The 25,955-nt window shown below is 47.5% G+C and overlaps 1 protein-coding gene across 1 annotated transcript in view; it reads right to left on the reverse strand.

Annotated features, from left to right (window-relative positions):
- Positions 1-2,416: 2,416 nt before the first annotated feature.
- ETS1 (v-ets avian erythroblastosis virus E26 oncogene homolog 1) overlaps positions 2,417-25,955 on the reverse strand; it is a gene marked incomplete at its 5' end in the record, with an annotated part of 29,515 nt that continues 5,976 nt past the window's right edge. The window contains 5 exons of the mRNA XM_015411995.1: positions 2,417-2,677; positions 3,226-3,344; positions 19,365-19,625; positions 22,842-23,090; positions 24,725-24,802. Of these exons, the coding sequence (XP_015267481.1) occupies positions 2,462-2,677; positions 3,226-3,344; positions 19,365-19,625; positions 22,842-23,090; positions 24,725-24,802 (923 nt within the window). The remainder of the gene's footprint in view (positions 2,678-3,225; positions 3,345-19,364; positions 19,626-22,841; positions 23,091-24,724; positions 24,803-25,955) is intronic.

Consider the following 25,955-nt stretch of genomic DNA (forward strand, 5'->3'; position numbering starts at 1 on the left):
CTCTGTTGCCTGGAGTTGTAATCCCGGGAGATCTCCAGCCACCACCTGGGAGTTGGCAACCCTATTTGGACTCCTGAACATTTTCACCATTATTACCTCCAAACTCAAATAGTCATTGTTATTACCCCCAAATTCAAATATGATTGTTATTACACTCAAACTCAAATACCCCAAAATTCAAACATTTATATATTTTAAGGCTGCACAGATTCTCCCCTTTTGTTCTAAGGAGACGCTACAACTTCTCACAGGTGCAGCATATTTAAGCGTTATGAAGAATTCACCTAAAACTTGTCAAGCATGAATGTCACACAATCACACATTTAAAAATAAGTGTGTCGTGTCGGTTCATGTATCCTCAGCGCTAAACCTGGCTGCCTTGTAATGTGTGAATTGGCATTCAGGACGAGAAGATTAAGATTTAAATTCTGGAAAATGTATAGACTTTTTTCCTTTGTCCTGATACTATTTTTTCCCCCTTTTTGCAGAAGTGGAGACTAACTCTAAGGGGAAATGGGACATATGGTTATAAACCAGGGAGACATCATTATAAGTCAGTAGATGAGGGCTGGCATTGGATGGGGAGAAGGTATTGAAACTCCCAGTGTCCAAACTGCATCTGCACACGTACATTACAGGAATATTTTAAAAATACACGGTGTACTGAGAACCTCAGAGGGAAGGTGGCATGGTATAGCCGGATCTCATCAGATCTTGGAAGCTAAGCAGGGTCGGTACTTAGATGGGAGACCACTATGCAGGCACATAGCGACAGTGGGGCATCTAGGGGCTAGGCCCCCTGACTTACTTGCAAGGCCCCACGACTTCCCATCCAACCCAGGGCCCCTGAGTGGTGGCAGGTGTGGGGAAGGAGCCAGATATTCCTTTAATTCGATTAGCCAGTGCCCCCTAAGAAATTTAAATGCCCCCCGACTTTAAAAATCCTGGCCACAGGCCTGCCACCATGGAATACACCATGCAAGGAAAGGCAACAGGAAAGCATCTTTGCTTCTCACTTGCCTTTAAAGCCCATTGCTGGGGTTGCCATAAGTCAGCTGTGACTTGAAAACACACACGTCCATACTAGGCTTGCCTGCTCTGAGTTGGGAAATACTTGGAGATTTTGGGGGTGCAACCTGGGGAGGGTGGGGTTTGGGAAGGGGAGGGACTTCAGTGGGGTATAAAGCCATGCATACTCTGCTTAGCACTGCACTGTGAGTTAGCTCACGGGTGACAGATGAAACAATCTTAAATTTCAATACTGGATTATTATTTTTTAAAGAAACCTTTGCTCTAAAGTATCTTGAGAAGGATTGAGCAACGTGCAGAAAAACTCAATAAAATCCCATTTTTAGGAATGAAATTGTTGACCAAAACGGATGGACAAAGGGAGCCGCTTGACCCTTAGGCAGACAATATGGCTTTCTCGCTCGATATCGCCCATGCAGATCAGCAGTGGCTTGCCAGTATCTCAGGCAAATGGTCTTCCCCAAGCCGACATCCTGAGATCCTCTTTTGAAACCAAGAAGTTGAATTTAGGACTGAATGCATGCAAAGTCTTCGCTTTACCACTGAACTATGGACCTTTCCTCCAAACCCAGACCCACTGACTCTAGCGATGGAAGCATACAGTAAAGTGCAGGAGGCTCCAATACCAAAGTGAAACAGCCATATACTTTCATCCCCCCTGGTTTGATCTTGAGTTTCTATCAAAGCTGTTAAAGTCTATCTGTTTCTGGTGGGGTCTAACATCAACTCTGTTATCTTGTCCTCGATGCAGATAAAACTTGCAGCTGTCATAACGAAAACAAACAACACACAATATTGCAATACTGAGACCATCTTTGAGCTTAAGACTATTTTAAAAAATACTGGCACAAAAATTAATAAAATAACATTTTTTTTACAAATAAAAAAAAGATTTGGTCCCTCCTGATGAAAATCTGCTTTTTTTTTTTTTGAGAAATGCAAAGTTAGCTAGGACCACAGTTATTGGCTATTCCAATGTGTTTTCCCTGCAATGTAGAATATTCTGTGCCCTTAGACTATCTCCCTAACTCTCCCAAAAATCTTTCCTTGGGAGGCTTTCAACCTTGTGGATTGTCAGTTTAGGATCCCAGGTGGTGGATGACCGATAAATGCATTCAATAATTGCAACAGGGTGGTTTTAAAAACAAACAAAATTTTTAAGCTCTCCCTCCTGACTTTTGAAATTTTAACCTCCAATAAAACTCTTCAAGAACATCCACATGCAAAAGCTCTTTCTCCTCCCAACTAAAACTATGTCACAGTTTTGTCCAAATGCTTAGTATAACCCATCCCTGTGCCACCAATGTAAATGTTGAGCTTCTCTCCAATAGAAAATCATGGCAGTGGAAAAGGAAGTAGAAAGTCCAATAGGATTTCTAGGTGGACGCACGGAATCTTCTGCAAGGGCTTCTTTGCAGTCCCCGCCTCCTGTTCATTCATCAGCATCGGGTTTGACATCCAACATGGCATGGAGTTCTTCAGGCGTGTATCCCAGCAAGCTCTGCAGGTCGCACACAAAACGGTAAACGTACCGTTTCCCGGCAGTCTTGTGGATGATGTTCTTGTCGTAGTAATAGCGCAATCCACGGCTCAGCTTCTCGTAGTTCATTTTTGGCTTGTTTTTCCTCTTGCCCCATCTTCTTGCAACCTGGAAAGGTGGAGCCCACCATCCCAAAATGAATATGTTATTTTTATAGGGAGGCACTGTCTGTACTGTCAAGTCGCTTCCGCTAACAGAAGCACCTTCGTCAGCAGAACAGAACTTTCCTGTCTCCTTCCCTCCCTCCCACTGTAGCCCACCCGTTGATTGCCCTGAAATGCGGCTCCCGGGAGACAGGAGACCCTCAGCAATGGCATGGGGGGGAACTGGGCATCTGCAGGAGGAGAGGGAAATTATGCCGTTAGCTGGAAATTTAGTCTGCATCCAACCCCACACGAGGATAGTAGAATTGGAGGACTGAGGGTCATGGTCAGAGAGATGCCATGGGATAAGGATAAAGACAAGGTGCAAAATGCTCATGGAGAGCTTCAAATGTATAGAGAACAAATCTGTGCTGATGAGGGAAGCCAGTGAAGTGCACAATAAGACATCATTTGGATTGGGGGGTTTGTTTGTTTTTAAATAAAGGGGAGTCATTTCACTCCCCCCCATTAATTCATTAATGCAAAGCACATGGAGGCCCATACCACCCATACCTCATCAGGATCAGAGAGCTTGAATTCCCAACCATCGCCTGTCCAGCTGATAAAGGACTGGCAGGACTTGTCCGTGAGAGGGTCCCGCAGGAATTGCCACAGTTGAATGGGTCCGCTACCTAGGAGAAGAAAAGGAGCACACGTAAACAAGGGAAATGCTATAAATGGGGTCTTCTCCACTATACAGGCACCCCCACAAACACATATGCACACATAAATACACCTTGATTTCCACGATCGATACAACTTGTTAGGTGACTCAGAATTATCTATACAACCAATCCTGCCCTTCCCCCATGGAGGTTAAGGTGGCATACATTATTCTTCCCCGTGCCACTTTCCCCTCCCAACAACACTGTGAGGAAGACTAAGAAGAGACTGACTGACTTAGGATGTTGCATAACTGAGGGGGATTTCAACCCATCAGGCCTATTCCAGCATGCATTTCTAACTACTATACCATATCGGCTTTCAATATAAGAAGTTTCAGGAACCTGAGACATTTGCTTTTACTTGCTACTCTTATAATCTGCAGTACTTCAAATTACCTTTTCTAAGTATACTTGGCCCCTGGTCACACGGAGCATTAGGCACGCTAGAGAGACGGAAGATAGGCGGATTTTCCGAGCGCGATCTCACCGCCAAATCTGGGAAGTGTAGAGCTCCCCTGGCGCACCCGAGGCTTCCCGCTGAAGATGTGGGGTAAAAAACTAGTACCTCGGAGGTACTAGTTTCCGGAAACCGCGGGGCAAGGGCGGGCGTCTGATCACGTTTCCAGTGGTAGTTCCGGCGCCCGCCCATGTCCCCTTGCAAAAAGGTTTTCCCCCCCCCCAAATCTCCACGGATGCGCACAAGCACCCAACAGAGCATGCGCACATTTAAGTTTTAAAAACAAAACACAACCCCGTTTGCTGCGCCGCTCCGCTTCTTTGCCACGTGTGTTGATCGGCACCTCCCCCCTAACCACGGGAGCTCGACGGGACCTCAACCCGAAGCCTGATCGCACAGCCGCGCGTTAGTTTGCTCCGGGGCAAACAGCCACGCCTCCCCCACGCATTTTCCTGCCCGTGTGGCCGAGGCCTTGGAAAGGCAGATAAAGCCTGAAATTATGGAGTAATGGTCATTTGGAAGACCTAGGTGCCTGTAAGGGAGTCTGGGGCTTGAACCAGCAACCTCACGGGCTACACAGTGTATCTGGGCTACAAATGAGACCTAGGCCAATCAGCCAGCTAGGACTGTGAACCCAGAGGCCTCAGAGCCCTCTTCAAGCACAGAAGGGAACAGAGGTGTGCAACACTAGCTCCTATGATTAATGGGCAGTCTAAAACTTCACTTGGGGACTGGCCATGACTGATGCAAATACCAGGAACTTCATCTTCAGCCAAGGTTAGGAACTTCTACCTGATGCCTTTCAGGCGTCTGACCCTCAATTCCAGTGCTAGACTGGACAACGGGGATTCTGCCCCCACCCACTGGTCCCAGCCTGGACCGAGAGCTTTGCAGAATCCCAGTACCATCACTGTGTCACTCTTCAGGCTTTTGATACCATCCACAAAAAAGATGAGAAAAGGGGCCCGAGAAACCAGACCAAAGATTTTAGAGGGCCATGTTAAGATTTTAGAAATCAGGATGGCCTCCGTACAAAATAGTTGTTAATAAATACAAGTGTTCTCTTGCCTAGAAAGATCTCAGGGTGAAACCAGCTATTTCAAGATAAGGGAGATCTTCCGTCCTGTGTGTCCCTTAGGCTCTCTCTCCTGTAACAGCGAATCAAATCGACCCATGATGTGATGACAACTACACTGCGGCGGTGATGTGAGGCTGGGCGATGCAATGTGCAATGATGTCATGTCACATCACACACGGCGTGTAGACCGGCCCAGATGAGAGGTTGTGCGAGGAGTCAAGCAAGATCGGAGTCATTGGTGGAAGCCAATGGGATGTTTCACTAGCAATTTTCCACTTCTAGTCCTCGGTCACATAAACAGGATTCTGTTTTTGGCACTCGGGCCAGGAGGACTCATGCTCCAGACATGAGAGCGCTGTTCCCTCCCACCTGCCAGAAAGCTCTTGGCCACAGCCTGACCTCGAGCACACTCCTGCCCCCGCGCTTTGCCGGCTGCCTCCCCTGACCTTGACTTTTTGTTCCCTGGCTGTTTACTGAGATGTGATAAAGAGGCAGGCAGGTATGAAAATCATTTGGCCTCTTTCCAGGGGCGTGTTGCTGCAGGAACGAGCTACCAAAGCTTGCCGAGAATGAAACCTCAGGGCCGGTGAGTCAGTTCAGTGGCTATTAACGTACCAGGAGGCCGAGCCCAGGTTCATGTGGGTGGCCAGACGGGGGACCAAGTGTGTATCACCTCACCCTGGCCCAAGGTCAGCGATGCCCACCTTTTCCAGTCCTTCCTTTATTTCCACACTCACACCAACAGCCTGCAGTTTTGAGAATCGTCTTCATGTACTTTAGTTGTCTTTGTTGGGCAGGTAGCTTTTCTTAGCTTCCGTCAGTCCTTAAAATAGACCTGTGCTGCCTTTTGACATTTGAGAACTTTTTAAAAATCCAGAGTGGTTTCCTCTTCAAGTTGTCAGATAGCATGTTCTTTGTCACTCCTTCTCCACACACACAGACAGACACAAACATATTTAATAAATGTAAACCTCTCAACAAGAGCTCACCGGTGTTCATTTCCTTCAGTCAGGTGCCTTGTGGCGGTGTGGGCCATATCTAAAGTAGCGTGACTAAACTGGTCAGAAATAATGACCAGGAATTCAGCAGCTTCTGTCTTGAGATGCTGAAGAATTTAACTGAGGAACGGCTTGATTTAAGCCCAGTAGCGCCTTAGAGACCAGCAAAATTTGGGGGGTATGGGCTTTCAAGAGTCAAAGCTCCCTTAGTCAAATCTGACATCCCCAAAATCTGTTCCCAAAATCGTGTCGGCCTCTAAGGTGCTACTAGTTGGTCTCTCATTGGTCTCTGCAGTGCTACAGGACTCGAATCTGGCTATTGCCCTGCAGACCAATACGGCTACCTTCTGAAATTAACTGAGGAAGGGGCTGTAGATGAGCGATACAGCATCAACTTGGCTTACAGAGGATCCTGGGTTGGATTCCTGGCTTCTCCACTTGAAAGGATCAGGTGGTAGGTGATGTGATAGACCTTTGCCTGAGGACCTGAAGAGCTGCTGCCCACCAGAGTAGACGATACTGATCAGACAGAACCTTCACGTGTTCAATTACAAATTTCTATGTGCACAGCAACATGCATAAACTGCCAGTGCTGGCTTTAATGGAAATTTTGGCACATACATAATTTTGATCTCTGCACCAGACTGTCTGTCCCACTTCTTACATGGATTTATTGGGGGGGGGGGCTGTTCTACGCTCGGTGCAGTAATGCCTTCTAGAGGTTCCAACCCTTGTGAGAGTACAAATGATGACTGGGCTTTTTCGGTAGCTGCTCCAGTATTACAGGACACTTTCCCTCAGAGGATGTCAGAAGAAAATTGTAGGAAGAGTTTTGGCTCATCTGAGGTGTTTTTAGCACTCAGGCTTTGAAGGGAAAACCGGTGGTGGAAAGTCCTGTCAAGTCACTGCTAATGGCGACCCTGGAGGGTTTTCAGGGAAAGACAAAGGTAGTTCGCCACTGCCTGCCTCTGGCATTTCTTGGTGGTCTCCCATCCAAGCAGTAACAAGGGCTGACCCTGCCTTTTCTCTTGCAGATATAATAAAATCCCTCAAGCTGAGAGAGCATCTCCTTGTAACATTGATGCGATAGAGACAACAACACACATCTTACTCCACTGCTCGATATACAATGAAATTGGCCTGACCTTTGTTTTGCCGATATTACCAAAAGGTCCTGAAAATCTCCAAGGAAGAGATTGTTAATAAAATTCTTTCTGATGAGAACACGGAGACTACTGAGAAAATAGCAAAAATTTGTGCTCAAGCATCTATCTTTCTAAAGGAATAGTGGGAACTTGATATGCATAACTGTCTACCAGATTTTTAAATTTGTGCGTTCAATTTTTGAATATTTTTAATTACGTTACTATTTTATTGTCTTTCTTACGTGTGATTGTTGTATATTTATTTATATACTGGCTGTGGCCTGTTAATAAAATCTGACTGACTGACTCTGCTTAGATTCTGAGATCCAATGAAATTAGGGGAGGGGCTATGACTTACTGGCAGAGCATCTGCTTGGCATGCAGGAGGTCCCAGGTTCAATCCCCGGCATCTCCAGTTTAAAAGATCTGGCAGGAGGTGATGTTAAAGACTTCTGCCGGAGACCCTGGAGAGCCGCTGCCCGTCTGAGTAGACAATACCGACCGTGGTGGACCCACAGCCTGATTCAGCCTACGGCAGCTGTGTGTGTTCATGTGAGACCGGGCAAGCTTGGTCCATCCTGCTTGGCCTCTCTTTTGAATGTGTTGCTTTAATGGCTTCTTTTTAAATGTTTTTATAAGGTATTGGTTTTCTTGTGATTACCCAACCTGGGTCCCTGTTTTCTGAGGAAAAGGCGGTGCCTGTAAAGCTTTCAGATAAACAAATCATAAACTCTCTGTCGCAATCCTTCAAAATCACAGATCTGCCTGCCGATCTCTACGAAATACGGTTTGCGTAAGGCATTTGGCAGTTCAAAATAAATGAATATGGCTAACGTGGCATCGGTGACAGCAACAATAAGCGTCCGTCGTTTGCCAGCAAATGCTGCCTCAAATGGATTCAAAGACGCTCTTGCTCAGATGCAATGTATTGGCATATTTTGTGGGAGGAGTGAAAAGCAACAAAACCCTTTGTTTTCTACCTATTGAATCAAAACTGAGCATGCGGTTTTAAAATGAAGCCTCAAGAGACCATCGTCAAAAAGGTCGCATGCTTATGACTTCGGCCTTCCAGCAAGTTTGAAGACTCAGCAGTTAATATTGTCTTCTCTGCATCTTTCAGACTTTAGAGAACCTACATGCTCTAGCATGGTGCTCAGTGTTCCTTATCAAAAGATTGTTGATCTCCCTACATTGCAGTCCAGGTTCGAGGAGAGACGCAGACTAAGCACTGGCTCTCATGTGTTCACTGTGGTGCCAAACTACGCTGCCACCTGAGCCAAAAACCTGCCAGATTAACTGAGTTTGAACGGGACCACACCTGTCTTCCTCTCGGGGCAAACCTTCCCAGAAAGTTAGCGACAAACACAAGGCAGGGAGCGATTCAAACAGCACCAGAGAAAGCCATACAAAAAGGGAGACGAAGACCATCACTGGGCGCACCGGAACATACAGGACTGGGCACTGTGACTCCTTTCAAAAGCACTTTATCAAACTAATACTGGACGAATAGACCTCAGCTGAGTCACAGTTTTTTTTTAAAAAAACCCCCACACACTAGGATGCATTTAACAATGCCTGCAATGTAAATTTTACAAGACCTGAGATTATTTTAAGTATTATTGTTAGTTGGTAAACTGGATAGTAATATGTGATCCCAAGACTGCTCTGCTAAGTATTCTACTGGGAGATTTCCCAAAGGGAAAAAAAATACACTCTCAAAAATCTACTGGTTGCAGCCTGGCAACTGCTCACGCAGGCCTAGGAGCACCCAGACACCCTTCCAGGGCACAGATGAATGGGTGCATAAAATATGGCATGTGGTATTAATAAATAAAACTATAGTATACAAGAAGTTCTGTGAGGGGGAAACCAATTCCCAGGAGTTGTTAGTTGAGACATGGCATAGACATAAACCAAAGGAGCAGATTAAAGAAAGTATTTTAAGATATATTTGAGTACTCAACTGTAACAGATGGAAGTTTAAATTTGGATACAGTATAAGTAGCTCCAGTAGGAGGTTCCGGCTCTCTCCTTTTGTTAATTAAACTGAATTGTATAATTGATCAAAGACTGATGGAATATTTCGTTTTATTAATGTATGTATTGTTTGTGTTAAGTTTTAGTGAGCGGTATGTATTTCTCCCCCCCCCCCCAAAAAAAATTGTTTTGTGACGGAGAAAATGGAACTACAATTAATAAATTAAATGAATTAGTTTGTTTAAAAAAGGATCATTCTTTATAAGACAGGGATGCAACCACACAAGGACGGTACCCTGGGGGCTTCAGTGTTCCCTCTAAGCTGAGTTAGTGTGAGCAAGCTCACAGGTTTTTAGCCTCCGGCTCACACATTTTTGTCTTTGCTCAGGGAGGATGGCTCCAGAGCAAACTAATTTATGCAGCAGCCAAATCGCTTGCTCACAACTTTAATGCCAGCTCACAAAGTAGAATTTTTGCTCACAAGACTCCACAGCTTAGAGGGAAGGTCATTTCGGGGGGGATCGCGGGGGATCGCAGTTCCCCCAAGTGAGGTACGGGGTGCGGGTCACATGACGAAGCCCCACCCGCTTCCGGCCGCCCCACTTCCGGCCCTCATTCAGCCAGGAGGAGGCAGGAGAAGAGGGAGGGTAAGTTGCTTCCTCCCTGCCTCTCCCCACCCCTGCCTGCCTGGGGCCAGGGAGGGCCTTGGCGGGGCTTCCTCACACTCCCGCCGGCCTTGCAGGTCCACCGCCCGGCCCCTCATGGGGCTCGGCAGTGGAGCTGCAAGGCCAGCCACGGCGTCCAGGACCGTTGGGGGTGGGGTGTGTGGCCTTATGACACACTTCCGGTGATGTCAGGGGGTGTGGCCTTATGACACACTTCCAGTGATGTCAGGGTGTGTGGCATATGCTAATGAGTTATGCTAATGAGTTCCCCTAGCTCTTTTTCTACTAAACGACCCCTGAGCGATCCCATGTACTGCAAGACAGGCATAGAAGGGAGCCCTCTGACACTGTAGTTCACAGATCACAAGTTGCTTTTTGCGATGTGACCCTTGGAGCCAACGGTCCTTCTCAAGAAATCTGGAGACTTTCAGTCTAAGCAGAACCCACGAAGGATGCTCAGTTTCGGAGGCAGGGGCATCTCCACCCACCAGGGAAAGAAAGCCAGTTCCGGGCTCCCCCTGAGCACTGTCTGCTGACCTTTGTCCCAGGGAGGGAGGGAGGTGCTAAGAATAGAGCCAGTCAGAGGGAACTCACATGCTAAATGCGATTCACAATGAGCACCCTTGTCTTGCCTTTCTAGCAGTGAAGGGAGCCCTTCAGCACAAGCCGTTGCAGAGCGTCACACGTTAGGAATTCTCAAGCATCTCTAGGAAAATATGACTCTGACACAAACGACATTGTGACTACAGTGGGAACCCTGTTCTAGGAAAGCCCCCTTTTTAGGGTGTGTGCAGAGAACACTCACAGAACAGAGGCACATTTCCACAGTTATAGTACCCATCTCACGGCATTGGTCTGACCAGTACAAACACAAACGTCCTTTCTTCCAGATGCTGGCTCTATTCTCTGTCACCTGTCCCCGGTGAATGCCATTACTCTTTGCGGGGGATTTCCTTGCTAAGATTTTGGTAGCACGAGCTACCAGTTTGGACCTTTTTTCAGAGTTTAGCCCTCTCTCCCATGTCTCTACGAGTTAAATATCTGAGTGAATCTGTAGGTCGGTATACGTTGGTCTTAATGCATGGCTGGGAGAATGTTAAAGCCTAAGAACCTGCTGGATCAGACCAGTGATCCGTCTAGGTCAGCATCTTGTCTCACACAACGGCCAACCAGTTGCCATGCAGGGCCAGCTAACAGGACACATAATGCAGCCATCTTGCTGAAGCTAAGCTCTCTGGGTCTGATCGGTACTTGGAGAGAAGGATTCCTGGGAGCTCACTGTGTGCTACCTTGAGCTCGGTGATGGAAGAAAGGCGGGATGCATGTCAACACAAACAAATAGATCTTGCCTCTAGCATTTTTTTTTTTGCCATCAAGTCACAGCTGACTTATGACAACCTAGGGTTGCCAGGTCTTACCTTGGCTGGAGTGGGGGACTTTAGGGGGTGTGCTGAGTATGGGAGGAGAAGTGGTACCGTCCTGCAGGGGACACTCTGGTATTTGGGCAAACTCTATGGTTTTTTCGGCCTCAAAACCATACAGTTTGCCCAAATGCCTGAGAGTCCCCACAAGATGTCCACAGTGCAATGACATCACTTCCAAGTGACGTCATCGCATCAGGGATGTCGCATACTGACGTTTCTTTTTTGGGGTGGGGCTTCCCCACCAGCCAGCTGGCCGGTGGTGGGCTGAAGGCCCCCAAAATTGGGGTTTTCCCCAGCACCGCCAGGGGAACCCCATGGTGTTTTCAAGGGAAGAGATGCTCAGAGGTGGTTTGCCATTGCCTTGCCTCTGCATAGCAACCCTGGTCTTCCTTGGTTGTTTCCCTTCCAAATACTGACCAAGACCTATCCTGCTTAGCTTCTGAGATCTGACAAAATTGGGCTAGCCTCTAAGCCAGCCATCTAAGTCAGGGCTGCCCTCTAGCATGCATCCATATAAATGCATGGGCATCAATGCTGAAGCATCATGTGGTGCATAGGCTACCCTTTCACGCCCAACAGCTCTCATGTTTCTTTCCCACAATCACCTCTGTGTCTTTCAAGTCAACAGAGCACAGCCATTGCAGAGTAAATGGGTACTGTAGGTGAACAGCAGTCTTGGGGAATGTGCAGCAGCCACTGGACTATGAGCCCCGGTATAAGGAGGCGGGTGTCACATGCCTGTCTTGACTTCCACCTGTGAATTGCTGGAGGGTACAAAAACTGGGCTCTTCCAAGCCACCAATATTGGAGCCTGACAAAGCCAGTCAACTCCACATTCTTCCACGTCCCACTCTTGACCCAGGAGATTCTGGCCTGGCTCCACCCATGGCCCATCAGATCCCTCCATGTTCTGCCCCTAACCTGATTCGGGCCTTTGCCCCTCTTGTTTCCAGTCAAAGACTGCCAGCCCAAGTCCCACAGCAAAGTCAACACGAGAGGCACCAGGACAGTCTCAGGCATATTACACAGATGGCCTCCAGCCTCCGGGGCCTACCTGTGCCACTCCTTCTCTACTTCTGGTTTGAGGGATCTTGTTTTGTTTGTTTGGGCTTGATCTGGCCCCAAGCCTGCTTTTCACACTCTCGGCAATGACTGTTTTGCAAAGCACACCTTCGAAAGGTGACAGCAGCAGCCAACTTTTTCTTCGCACTCTATGGTTTGTGGTTCCAAGGTGACAAAACACCAGGATGTGGATCACAAAGGCACTGCCACATGTTAAGCTGCCTGCAAGATCGGGAGTGGCAGCTGAAGTTTGGACCATGGAAAGGTGTTATTACCCGACCAACCTCGACATACGTGGGTTAGGGATTTGCATGCATATCGGTGGCCTGGAATCGGCCACTCCCCGGCCCGCAAAAAACCTTCTCTAGCTGGTCACCTGGAAGCGATTCATATTCATGACATGTGGTTCTTTAAAAGACTGAGTTAAACAGCCACCTATTTTTACCTATTCTTTTTCTTTACCTGTGGCTTTTCTTCCACTTCCCACTTTCCTTAAGGCTTCCTTCATTTGCAACAGTTTTTTCCTAAAGTCAAATCTGCACATCTTCTTCCTGGGCTATAACTTTTGCACCCCTACATGAACACCTCCCGCTAACTTAGTATACTGACCTGGACAGGGCCATGGCCTGACCCAGTATTGTCAGAGCATTGGTCTACCATGGTCAATATGATCTACTTGGACTGGCAGTAGCTCTCCAGAGTCTCAGGTGGAGGTTTCTCACATCACCTCCTACCTGAGCTCTTTAACAGGAGATGCCAGGGATTGAACCTGAGACCTTCTGTATGCCAAGCAGATGCTCTACCCCTAAGCCATGGCGGCTCCCATTCAACTAGAAGCATACAGAAAAAAAATGACACGCAGAGCCCCCCTTAGCAAGAAGTTTCCCCTGCTTTCAAAACGGGGAAACGAGACATGAGACCGCAAATCCTCTATCGACTTCTCTCCAAACTCTACTTAGTGAGTAGTGATAACTGCCATGAACCGCATGAGACTTAGGTAGGGCTTCCAACCCCCACTTGGCACCTAGAGATTGCCCCCTATTATAATGGATCTCCAGATGACCAAGATCAGTTCCCTTTGAGCAAAGGGCTGTTTTGGAACAGGGCCTTGATGACATTATACCCTGCTGAGATCCCTCCCCTCTCCGAACCCCGACTTCCCCAAGCTCCTCCCCCAAAATCTCCAGGTATTTCCCAACCCAGAACTGGCAACCCTAGACAATGACAACAACAAAGAAGAGGAAGAAGAGGAGGAGTTGGATTTATACCCTGCCCTGCACTTGGAGTCTCAGGAGCAGCTTACAATCTCCTTCCCTTCCTCTCCTCACAACAGACACCCTGTGAGGTAGGTAGGGCTGAGAGAGCTCTCCTGAGAACTGCCCTTGAGAGAACAGCTGCGAGAGAATTGTGACTGACCCAAGGTCACCCAGCTGGCTGCATGTGAAGGAGTGGGGAATCAAACCTGATTCTCCAGATTAGAGTCCGCTGCCCTTAGCCACTATACTAAATTGGCATCAACAATACCTCCAGTTTCATGTGGTTGGCTCCTGACTACATCCACAGCTGTGCATAATTTGGAAGCAATTTCAACAAAAGGTTTGAAACCTTTAGACATATCAAGAAGACTCAAAAAAGCAACCACCTTTCTCTTTGAAAGGAAAGCAGAACAGCAATCCGCAAATGTGCCTAGGAGGCTTTTTCAGTGGCTGCACATGTAAATGTGTTGCTGCAACCACATGGTGGACCTCATCTAACACTGTGACAGCAGCCAAGCCCAATTATCAGTCACAGGAGAGCCATAGAGAAATGGCACCAAAGATCTGCTCTTCAAGGGTACATTTGGCAATACGGTTCTGTTTACAGCTCTCTCAGATAAACCAAGGCCATTAAAAAAAAAACACAGACACAATACATTGCAACACTGGCCAACCATGAACGCAAAGAGCTAATTCTGTTCTAATTTGCAAGCATCTAGCAGGTGGCTGAAGTCACTGATGCAACTCGGAGACCTGATTCTTGGCTTTCTCTGCCACCTGAAGAGTTCAGTCAGAACTGATTTAAATGGCACGTGGGTTTCAGTGCCCAATACTTCTCCAGGGAAATGGTGATCCTGTGTTACGCTTCAAGGATGGTCTTGTATTGTATTTAAAAAAAACAGATTGTGACAAATGGCCAAGACAGTAACTGCGGCTCATAGTATGCTGGGAAACGCAGCAGAACCAGGGTTGATCTAGGAATCTGTGAGCTGTGAACTCGCCATGTTTCTGGGTTTTCAAACAATTGATACTGTGCTTAAAAAAAACCCTCTTTGTGGTATAACTTGGGTGGAGCCCTGGTTTTAGTCTAACCCACACAATTATTACACAAGCAGACTAGTTTCTTGGTTACTCTGTCATATGGGACTTGTCCCCCTTGTCATATGGGACTTGTCATATGGGACTTGTTTGTAGGGGAAGACAATGAAAAGGTTCCTTCCTAAAGTTGGATGCTTTGGGTTAATTGCTACTATCCTCCAACTTATAAGGGTCACACCAAGAAGGAGCACTGGGCTTCTTCATCGTGTGTCGGTTTCCCCAAACAGCTTCACTTTCTATCCTGGTGCTATTGTTTTCCTCCTCAACCGGCAGTTCTCGTGCTTTGACTACCAACTACATGGCATGAGCTGGTTGCAACTCCGAGGAGAAGAAAGAACTCGTTTGCCCCGAACAGAAGTCTGAATTTTGCCCTGACGCTTTGTTTTGGGCCTCAGGTAGGCAAAAGGATGGGCCATCAACTTATAAGCAAATCAATGGAAACAGAGGAGGATCTGAACAGGGCAAGGACATTAGTATAAATGCCTATTCAATCCTAGCTAGGTGGCGTTTTTCAAACCCATATATGTGAACAATCCTGACCTGGACAGCCCAGGTCAGCCTGATTTCATCAGACATCGGAAGCTAAGCAAGGTCAGCCCTGGTTAGTACTTGGAAGGGAGGCCAGGGTTGCTATGCAGAGGCAGGCAATAACAGAAACCACCTCTGTTCATTCCTTTCCTTGAAAAGCCTTTGCGGTTGCCGTCAGTCGGCTGTGACTTGATGGCAAAAACAAAAAGTGAACAAAGCACCCTGACCTGGATAGCCCAGGCAAGCCCAGTTTCATCAGATCTCGGAAGCTAAGCAGGGCCGACCCTGACAAGTACTTGGAAGGGAGATCTCCAAAGAGTACCAGGGCCAGGATGCAGAGGCAGGTTATCAAACCACTTCTCTGAAACATCCTAGCCCCACTAGGGGTCACCAGAAGTCACCATGACTCCCAGGCTCGCAAGCACACACATACACATACAAATACTCAAACCCGCCCCCCCAAAGTGAGCAAAGCAATCGTGTCCTTTATCTCCCCACCTCCACCCCTCCAACTGAATAAGACATCCGAGGTGTGCTTTTCAGCTGCCTGAGCTGTTCAGACTGCCCCCAGTGTGGAAATCGGTTAGACACTGTAAAGCCTTGTGAACCCTTGTGCAGTGAACATTCTTGCTCCGCAGATAAGACCAAAAGAAAGTTGCGTCAACCTTTCTGAGCAACCATGGCAACTTGTTAAATTAGGTCAAGATGCGGGGGCAGATAAGAGAGCTTGAAGAAGCCGCTGGTTTGTCACCAAGTGAGGGAGACATCAAAAGCCAAGCTGGTGAAAAGCATCACCTTTTCAGCTAGTTGCTAGATACCATCAGAGAGCTGGGCCTGGCTGGGGATTATCAAAACACCCCCGCTGCCAGCCGAAAACCATCAGCCGGGGCAAAACAGTGTTGTTTTCATTCTTTCTCAATTAAGCACCTCAAGATTAACACAGTACACGTTTCAGGCACCTCGACTCAGAGGGTCTTTAAATGAGAGGCATAAGCAAGCGAGCCCGCCACAGACCATGGGAGAGGGATTTCATACCTGCCCCCATCCCAAAGGCTTGGTGAGAAGGAGGGGAAATGCAATCACTTTTGGATTTTTTGCCCTCAAGTCGCAGCTGACTTATGGTGGCTCCACAGGGTTTTGAAGGCATGAGATGGTAAGAGGTAGCTTGCCATTGCCTGCCTCCGATAATCCTTGGTGGTCTCCCTTCCAAATACTGACCAGGGCCAAGCCTGCTTAGCTCCCGAGATCTGACAAGATCGGGTTAGCCTGGGCTATCACTTCACCTCATATTAAAGTCCACTGAAATTTCTCCACCTTTTGCCAATTTCACCATAAGGCAGGGCTGGTATCAAGGGAGGGCATCTACCAAGACCACCATTCCGGCAGAATGTCCACCCCTGGACCACAGATGCATGGCCCATCACACCAGGAAATGGGAGATTGTCCCAGAGGTTTGTGATCTCCAATTTCCCCAATGGGAAGGGCAGCACCCAGAAAGGCATCATTGTGCAGCTCTTCCACACAAGAGTGATCCCCTGCTCCCTCCAGGCAGATAGATCTGGGAAGCAGTGTTCCCTCTAAGCTGAATTAGTGTGAGCTAGCTCACAGTTTTTTAGCCTCCGGCTCACACATTTTTGTCTTAGCTCAGGAAGGAGGGCTCCAGAGCAAACTGATTTATGCAGCAGCCAAGTTGCTCCCTCACAACTTTAATGCCAGTAGCTCACAAAGTAGAATTTCTGCTCACAAGACTCCACAGCTTAGAGGGAGCATTGCTGGGAAGTGGCCTTTTCCCTATCCTTGGGGTGAGGCAGAACCTGGGCTCCCTGCAGGTAGAAGAAGAGGAAGAAGAGATTGGATTTATACCCCGCCCTTCACTACCCAAAGGTGTCTCAGAGCGGCTTACAAACTCCTTTCCCTTCCCCTCCCCACAACAGACACCCTGTGAGGTAGGTGGGGCTGAGAGAGCTCTTGACAGAAACTGGTCTTTTTCAAGAACAGCTCTTATCAGAACTATGGCTTGGCCAAGGTCATCCAGCCAGGTGCAAGTGGAGGAGTGGGGAATCAAACCCGGTTCTCCCAGATTAGAGTCCGCGCTCCTAACCACTACACCAAACTGGTAGAGATGGTACAGCACAGCTCTCTCACATGAGATGCTGCCGGGAGTCCCTAGTAGGGCCATCTAGTCGAAGGGAGACTGAAGGAACTGAGTTAAGAGACTTTTGACCTGCCTTTTTTTTAAAGAAAAGGCTACAAGAAGTGCAGACTCCTTGTTGGTAAAACATGTGTTTGTTTCTGCATGGGCTGGGAGGAGACGGTATGCAAGAAGATTTGGGGGAGGATTGGGCATGAAGCCAGGGTGAGCAACGAGGGTACTCTTCCCTTGGGCTCCATAATTTTTTGCCTGACCTCTGCCACATTGTGCCAGCAGGTGGTTCTGGTGCCTTGTGATGCAGGATAAGCTGAAAGAAAACAACTGACCCTGTACAGGTCATGTGCATGCAGGCTCCCCCCACACCACCCCAGTATCATTTCTCTACACTGCAGGTCCCCCGACACCTTTCCTGGTGCCTGCCAAGTGTTTTTTTTTTTAAGTAAGCCGGGCCAGGTGGGGCTTTTGGCCAGCAAGGCTTCTTATTGGCCACTGGAGATTTCATTGGCTGTGCAGATTTAAAAAAAAAACAAAACCTGGCAACAGCCCCCACTACAGCACAAGGATCTTCACTGTGTGACTGATGGCAAGCCGGGGCAGCCATTTTGTGGCTGTCTCCACCTCTCATGGCAGCGGTTTGGTTGCAGACACATTGCAGCTGCACCCACCGCACGGTGTCAGACTTCCAAAGGTCCCCACAGACTCAGAAGGGTTGGGGACCTCTGCTCTAGATCTAGTACAAGCAGGGCTCTTTTTGTAGAAAAAGCCCAGCAGGAACTCATTAGCATAATAGGCCACACCCAACATCAGAAACTCATTAGCATTTTAGGACACACCCCTGCCAGCACAGCTCATTAGCCCATTAGGCCACACCCCCATGTTACCAGAAGTGTGGTCATCCAGCCACACCCACTTTTTGCTTCTTATTCTGTTTACCTTGTTTGTGGTCAAAACCCAGGGCTTTTTTTGGAGCAGGAACTCCTTTGCATGTTAGGCCACACACCCCTAAAGTAGCCAATCCTAATGAGTTTCTGATGTTGGGTGTGGCCTATTATGCTAATGAGTTCCTTCTGGGCGTGGCCAACTTGGGAGCCAGCCGGAACTCCGTTCCTGTGCGTTCCTGCCCAAAAATAGCTCTTCCATCCCATCCAGTCTCCTGAGAGCCAAACTAGACAGGAGCAGGTACAGAGGAGAGTGATGAGGATGATCAGAGGACTGGAGACCAAGCCCTACAAGGAAAGGCTGAGGGACTTGGGAAAGTGGTGAGCTCCCCTTCACTGGCAGTCTTTAAGCAGTGGCTGGACAAACACTTGTCAGGGATGCTCTAGGCTGATCCTCCATTGAGCAGGGGGGTTGGACTAGATGGCCTGTATGGCCCCTTCCAGTTCTGTGATTCACTAGATAGCCACGTTTTTTGGTTTCTCCACAGCCACACAGCAGCTGCAGAGAACGACTATTTTTAAAAATACACCAGAGACCATCTGGGCTCAGAACACTGCTGAGCAGGGAGAAATGGGTACAAACTTTCAGGTTCTCCAGAACTCTTCACAAGGCTGGATGTTAAACAAAAGGGGGGGGGGGGCAAGGAAAAAAATAATTCAGGGTATCTCTCCCCCAACAGGTTTTTTGTTCTTTGACATCCAACACGATGAAGAGCTCTGAAAAACTCAGCAGCTTGCATGTCGTTTGCTTTAGTAGACTCTAATAAAAAGTACAGAATGGCTTAATTCTGGATTTCCCCCCTTTGGACTGGTTTATGTTATTGATTCTAATTTTGCAAAAATTTTATATTTGCAAAATTTATAGCCCACCTTTCTGCCCTCACAGGGGCCACCAAGGCAGCTAACAAATTAAAACACAGACAATAAAAATCGGATTTTAAAACCATCCCCATGAAAAGCATTAAAACAATTAAAACCAGAGCTAAAATGTAGACAAAACATAAAAAACAGCCATTAAAAACACTGGACAGGTAGGAGGGACCACTGAGGGAATGCCAAATACATAGAAACAAAATAAGCAAGAAACAGCGACTTGCAGTTCTCCGCTATCATATATACATAACAATGTCAATGGCACTATTAATGATAAATGTTTGTCAATTCCAAACAAACTGGATTTCCAGTGTCCAACGTCTCCCAGCGATTTACCTGTGTAGCCAGCCAGGGCAGCAGCAGGGATGACAGGTTTGTCCTTGTTCATGTCGGCTCGGTCTCGCACATAGTCCTTAAACGTGCCCTTGGGCTTGTGGTTTGGCAGGGCAACCGGGTAGTCCTCCGAATCGAAGCTGTCATAAGAAGGGACACGTTGGAGACTCTGGAAGGACGACTGGCTGCTCCAGGACTGTGTCAGCCGGTCACAACTGTCGTAGCTCTCTATGCTCTCAAAGGAATCCTGGCCACCGAGTTTACCTGCGGGATGAGATGGGAACAGTTAGCATCCACGGTTTCCACAGAAACCACTGGGGGGCATTTTAATCTGAACTCTACTGCTTGGGTTTACAAAGATCATGCTTCTAGTCCCTGTTGTTCAGTTTCCCTGATCAGCATGAAATATCAGTGTACATTAACAGCTGGCTAGCAAATGTAAACTCCTTTATCTGCCTTAAGGGCCGTCCTTAATCTAGAATCACCTTCAGTCTACATGGCACAGAGATTTTGTTGGGTATTCTTAATTTTAAAGTAAATCAGCAGAGTATTAAAGAGGCAGAGTCCATGGTGTGTTTAAAAGAATAAAAGTTTACTACAACCTAGCATAGGGAAAAGGTACACAGGATATAAAATAACAGAGCTTATATGCCTACATCCTTACAGCTAGACTGAAAATGGCAGAAGAGAAGGCTTCTTCTTCTTGCTCAGAACAAAGAACCACAAGACGGGAAGAGAAGCCATAAAATGCTAATACTTGGCACTTTGGTCTCCAATCAGAACAACAAACTAGCTTTGAAATTGCCGGGCTTTCTAACTGTCTAAAACAGATTGGATACAAATAAACATGTGACTTAACAAACATCATTAACCCAGTAAATACTGAAAAGTGTTTTAATTTGTAACACCCAACAGATTTACTGGTTTTCTAACAGCCAGAGGTCATTTCGGGGGGGAACGCGGGGGAACGCAGTTCCCCCGGGTGAGGTGCAGGGGGCGGGGCACATGACGAAACCCCGCCCCCTGCTTCCGGTCGCCCCGCTTCCAGCCCTCATTCAGCCAGGAGGAGGCAGGAGAAGAGGGAGGGTAAGTTGCTTCCTCCCTGCCTCTCCCCACCCCTGCCTGCCTGGGGCCAGGGAGGGCCTTGGCGGGGCTTCCTCGCATTCCCGCTGGCCTTGCAGGTCCACCGCCGGGCTCCTGATGTCAGGGGGTGTGGCATATGCTAATGAGTTATGCTAATGAGTTCCCTTAGCTCTTTTTCTACGAAATGACCCCTGCTACCAGCTCAAGATTGGGAGGGGGCATGGCTGTGTGGCAGAGTATTTGCTAGGCATGCAAAAGTCCCAGGTTCAGTCCCAGGCATCTCCCGTTGAAAAGGCTCGGGTGACGTGAAAGACTTCCGCCTGGGGCCCTGAAGATACTGACCTTAATGGTCCAAGGGTCTGATTCAGTTTGTGTTCATGAGGACTCCCTCTTTAAGCACAGAGCTTCAAGCAGGATTAAAAAAACCAAAAAACACTTGCACTGCACTTTCCAAAATTCCTCAGTCAGGCTGTTGCTCAACCATTTGCTTCTTTACTGACAACTTAAGAGCGTAATAGGATCATTCAAGTTCACTAATTTCCCAAGCTGGGCTGTAAACAGCTGCTTGGATTGTGTAAGACCTCCTAGAGAAATTTCCACCAGCAGAGATGCTGGCAGCCCAAGTCCAGAGAGGCTCGCCTCCAGAAGGGAACGGGGAGGGAGTTTAACTGGCACATTTGCTGTCTTCGGATTTAACAGCTCCCTGGAGAATATAGGTGGGGGCGGGTGAGCATGTCTGAAGCAGCCTCTTCAAAGGCTAGAGAGCTGGATTTTTAAGTCTTGCTCATGTGAGACGAGAAGTGCCCCCAGGGAATGTAAAAAAGAAAGCCTATGTCCTTACGGTGGAACACACATTTTGCATACGGGAAGTCCCAGCGTCAGCCCCCAGCAACTCCTGTTAAAAGATCACACATTGAGCAAATCTGGGAAAGGCATCATTCTGCCTGACACCAGGAAGGATATCAGATGAGATGATTTTGGGTTAAATGGGCCAATGCTGTAACAGCATCCCGGAGGAGATGCCGGTACGCTTTGATCCCTTAACCGACTGACACCCTGGAGACCGATTTTTTTCCAAAGCTTTCATTGTTCCCCCGGAGCCAGTCCCTAAAAACAAATAGCCACTTTTGGCTTTAAAAGGAGGGGACCCCAAGCCTGCCTGGAAGTAAGGTTTATGTCCCCGAAAGGCCTGCTTCCTGATTTCAGAGGTGTGGTGCACAAGGTTGCAAATCTGCTATTTTTAAATGGTCAGTCTGTAGAACTGGGAGCAGGTTTTGACTCTTTAAGGGCATTTGGGTGAGGGCTTTTTTTCTTTTTCTTTTTTAGCTTAGAGGGTAGAACCTGATGACATGTACCAGAGGACAGGGCTTAGCTGATCAGGGTGGTATAAAATGGGAGAACACCAAAGAAGTCCCGGGTTGCCCTGCAGAAGCAGGCAATGGCAAACCACCTCTGTTTGTCTCTAGCTTTGAAAGCCCTACGGGGTCACCGTAAGTCAGCTGGGACTTTACTGAACTTTCCACTATACCAATGCCAGGAGAAATTGGAGTGCAATCAACCGCACTGGCCTTCTCTCTTAGGACCAATGTGTTGGTCATAGTGGGGGGGGAGGGGCACGTGGTACAGTCCTCTACGATGCCACCTCAGAATGCATAAGGGGCACCCTTGCTTCCTGGAAGTGATTCAACCGCTGCTCCCAGCGACTCCTGCAATTTGGGCACACCTGGTCAGGGCAGAGAGACTAGTTATGTGCCACAATGGCTGCCTCATTAGGCTGAGGAAGAAGAGATCTAGGGTCCAGGCATCACTTCTCTGGGCACATTCCCTAACCTCCCCCCATGTGCACGTGTACTCCATTTCTCCCATGCAATTGCACAAGAAAAAAGATAATGCATTTTATTTCTAAAATAGCATAAATAAAACACACTGCGGTACTTCTTGAAACTGCAATGCAGACAGGAGCTTCCTGGATACCCGGCTCCCAGTAAAGTATACCCGTTCACCCACATCATGCTAACTGCATTGGTATGAGCTTGCAGGCCTAGAGAGCTGGTGTGGTGCAGTGGCTAAGAGTGCTGGATTAGTATCTGGGAGACCCAGGTTCAAATCTTGTTCCATGGAAGCTCACTGAGTGACCTTGGGCCAGTCACAATCTCTCAGCCTAACCTACCTCACAGGGTTGTTGTGAGGGTAAAATGAAGGTACGGAGACCGATGCAAACCACTTTGGGTCCCCACTGGGGAGGAAAGTAGGGTACAACTGCATTAAACAAAACGCATAAATAAAACAAAATCACCTGGAGTGTCTTGGGTGCAGCCACAGGATGGCCAGAAACACACAACTATGGGTAACGTTTAAATGGGAGACTCGGAAATAGGACATGTTTTTAAACCTTACCTCGGCTGGCGCGCCCCATGCACATGTTGTCTGGAGTTACAACTTCCTGCTTGATTGTGAAGTAGTCTGTCTGCAAGGCGTCCATCTGCACTGGGTCCCGGAGGAGGACGGACGGGTAGTCATTCTCATATTTGAGGGACAGGAGCTCTTCTGAACTGATTGGATGGAGGGTCTGGTAAGACTCTGTGATGAAACTGGGCTCTGAGAACTCTGAGGGAGGAACACACTGAGCATGCTCAATACCATAACCTGCAAGCAGAATGAACGGTACAAATTAAAGGACCAACTGAGAACGGACCAAAATGGGGGAGAAGGAAGCAGTTACTATGGAGAAGGTTCCTCAGGGGATGTACTCAGAAAGGTCAGAGCAGCTGATGCAGGGCTGCCCTTGTCTCAGGAAAGATTATTATCACGGCTTTTTTTTGAGTGGGGAAAGAAGGTGCCGGTACTCTCAAGAAACAAATGAAATTTTCAGTTCGTATACTGAAAACTCATGAACTTTTAAACATTTTTTTTAAAAAAATTGTTGTAGAGGTTCCGGAACTCTGTTCCGGCATGTCCCCCCCCCCCAAAAAAAGCCCTGATTATTATGACCAGAAGGAGCAACACTTCACTGGTCAATGTGCCTAGGCCCCAACCCTAACTGTCATCTCTTTGTTGAATTTTGACCGGGGTGGGGGAGGAATGCTACAAACCTCAAATATTCCACTGAGTCCATGATATCTGACCATGCCAAAAGAACTTCAGCTTCAATGCCCCCCTTTCTATTCTATATTTATTAGCCCCTCTTAAGGATTTCACAGTTTTGTCCCTTTACACTGTGAAGTAATCCCATGAGGAAAATGTTTTGATCCACCTAGTTTAATTCATTTATTAAAAGCATTTTAGTAAACTACAGTGGTGACTTCTAGTTAACTGGGCAACACATTCATTTATTATATATTTATATCCCACCTCTTCCCCGTGTTCAAGGAGGTTCATTATTTTTAACACCACTGTTTTAAAATAATGATCAATTACAGCATGGTGTAGTGGCTACAGTGTTTGATTAGGATCCTAGGGAGACCTGGGTTCAAATCCCCACTTTGACCATGGAAGCTCACCAGGTGTCCTTGGGCCTGTCACAAACTCTCACCCTAGCCTACCTCACAGGGCTGTTGTGAGAAAATGGACAAAGGGAGAATGATGTTCTAAGCTGCTTTGAGTCCCAATTGGGGAGGGAAGTGGGATATAAATAAATAAAGTCACCGAGATGCCTCTTAGAAGTGGCATTCCCATCCTTCAATAGGAAATAGGAGGGAATGCCCCTTTGGTGCCTAATTCAGCATATACATGCATCATCTAAGATGATGTCTTTTTCTTTAAAACAGTCATTTTATTGAACTGGCAAAAGATTGCACAGGAATCAAGGGTCAGCTAAAAGCCATACAATGTGATCAATCATTATTCCTTTAGTTGGGTGGGTGACAACCCGAGAAATGGTTTGTTCTCTTTGTACAGAAGGGTGAGAGCTCGCCAAAGGCATTCAGGAATTCATGGCCGATGTCCAGTTCTCAAGTTATGGCTGACCCCCTGTGGGTCACGTAGCCACTTACAAATTTCAAGTGGGAGGCCTGCTATTAATGTGGCAACTCTACAATACAACTACAAATGCTTCCTGACCGTGAGCATGTTTGCCCTGAATGGGAGTAAAGTTTTCAGATAGCACTTGGAGCCAAGCTTCGCAAGCCCCAAGTTCACATTCCAACATTCGGTCCCTGTGGACAGACTGCATGGCTCTCTAGTTTCCAGCGTTCTGTCCAGATGCAAAACATATCTTGCCTTCAACCGGCTGGGCATTAAACTCTGCCAACGGGTCTAAAGGAAAACAAATGTAGACTTACTAATGAAGTAATCTGATGTGTAGCGGGATTCTGGATAGGCGGGGTTCATGCCGTTCGTTGGGTATGGCTTTGCCTCCTCTGTGCCAACGGAAGAAAGAAACGAAAGGGCTCGTTATATGATAATACCCTTACGGTGCTTTTCAGAGCGCAAGGTACTTCACCATTTTCCTCCTCTGTTCTCAGAACAAACTCTGGAGGCAGGCAGACTGAGGGACTGCTACGTACAAGTCAGGTGACTTCACCCTCATGACTCAGGGTCACTTCAAAACACAAATATGCTTTTTGTGTGGACAGCAGTAAGGGCCCAACGAGGCAATATGGCATCCCTGCGAATGATCCATGGACACCCAAGTTTGGCCCTCAGGAACAGCAGGAAAGCTACATATGGTGGTGGTGGAAAGTGCCCTCAAGTCACCACCAACTTATGGCCATCTTGTGAGGTTCTGAGGCAAAAGACAAACAGAGGTGGTTTGCCATTGCCTGCCTCTGTGTATCAACTCTGTTCTTCCTTGGTGATCTCCCAACCATGTACTTTGCTTCCTAGATCTGATGAGACCAGGCTAGTCTAGCCCACCTGGGGCAGGGCGACTAATTCAGCAGGGCTCCTAAATCCTCATTTCCCAAGTTTGTCACAGGGACCCTTAAAATCTGCTTGTTCAAATTCAACGAGAAGGACCTTTCCGTAGCGTAAGTGCCATTTTGTACAGAAACCAAAAGCCCAACAATACATAGTTTCATCCCCGTCCCTTTCAGCTAATGCAAAATATTTTGGTCAGAAGTGACTCAGCTCACCACAGGCTAGGTTAACAGGGACAAAAATGGCAGCAGAGGGAGGGGAGGGGCTCATCACCTTCACGTATCTGGCTATTTTCAACTTTTCTTTGAAAAAAAATTTCTTCCCAAAATAAATCCCGCTTCCCGGCTGTCAGCCATGCCCTCCGTTTGACTGCAAACCTTAGTGGATAGCTGCTGAATGCAACCCGATCCCCACCCCTTCCCTGTGGTCATCCACGCTGCACTTTGGCAGACCTCATGATTGGGGAGGGGGAGGAGCAGGACACAGAGATTCCAGCTTTCTCCGTTCACACAAGACTTGGCTTTGTCGATGTGTGTGTGTGTCTGTGTGTGTTTATTTCCCTTTCTGTAGTCCCTCGGAGAAGCCAACATTTAGGTACTTTGAATGAACCTGACTTCAGCAGAAATAAAAGCTGCAGCCATTTTGTTTCCAACT

The sequence above is a fragment of the Gekko japonicus genome, unplaced genomic scaffold, assembly GCF_001447785.1.
Source record: "Gekko japonicus isolate JY-2015 unplaced genomic scaffold, Gekko_japonicus_V1.1 scaffold756, whole genome shotgun sequence".
Classification (NCBI taxonomy): domain Eukaryota; kingdom Metazoa; phylum Chordata; class Lepidosauria; order Squamata; family Gekkonidae; genus Gekko; species Gekko japonicus.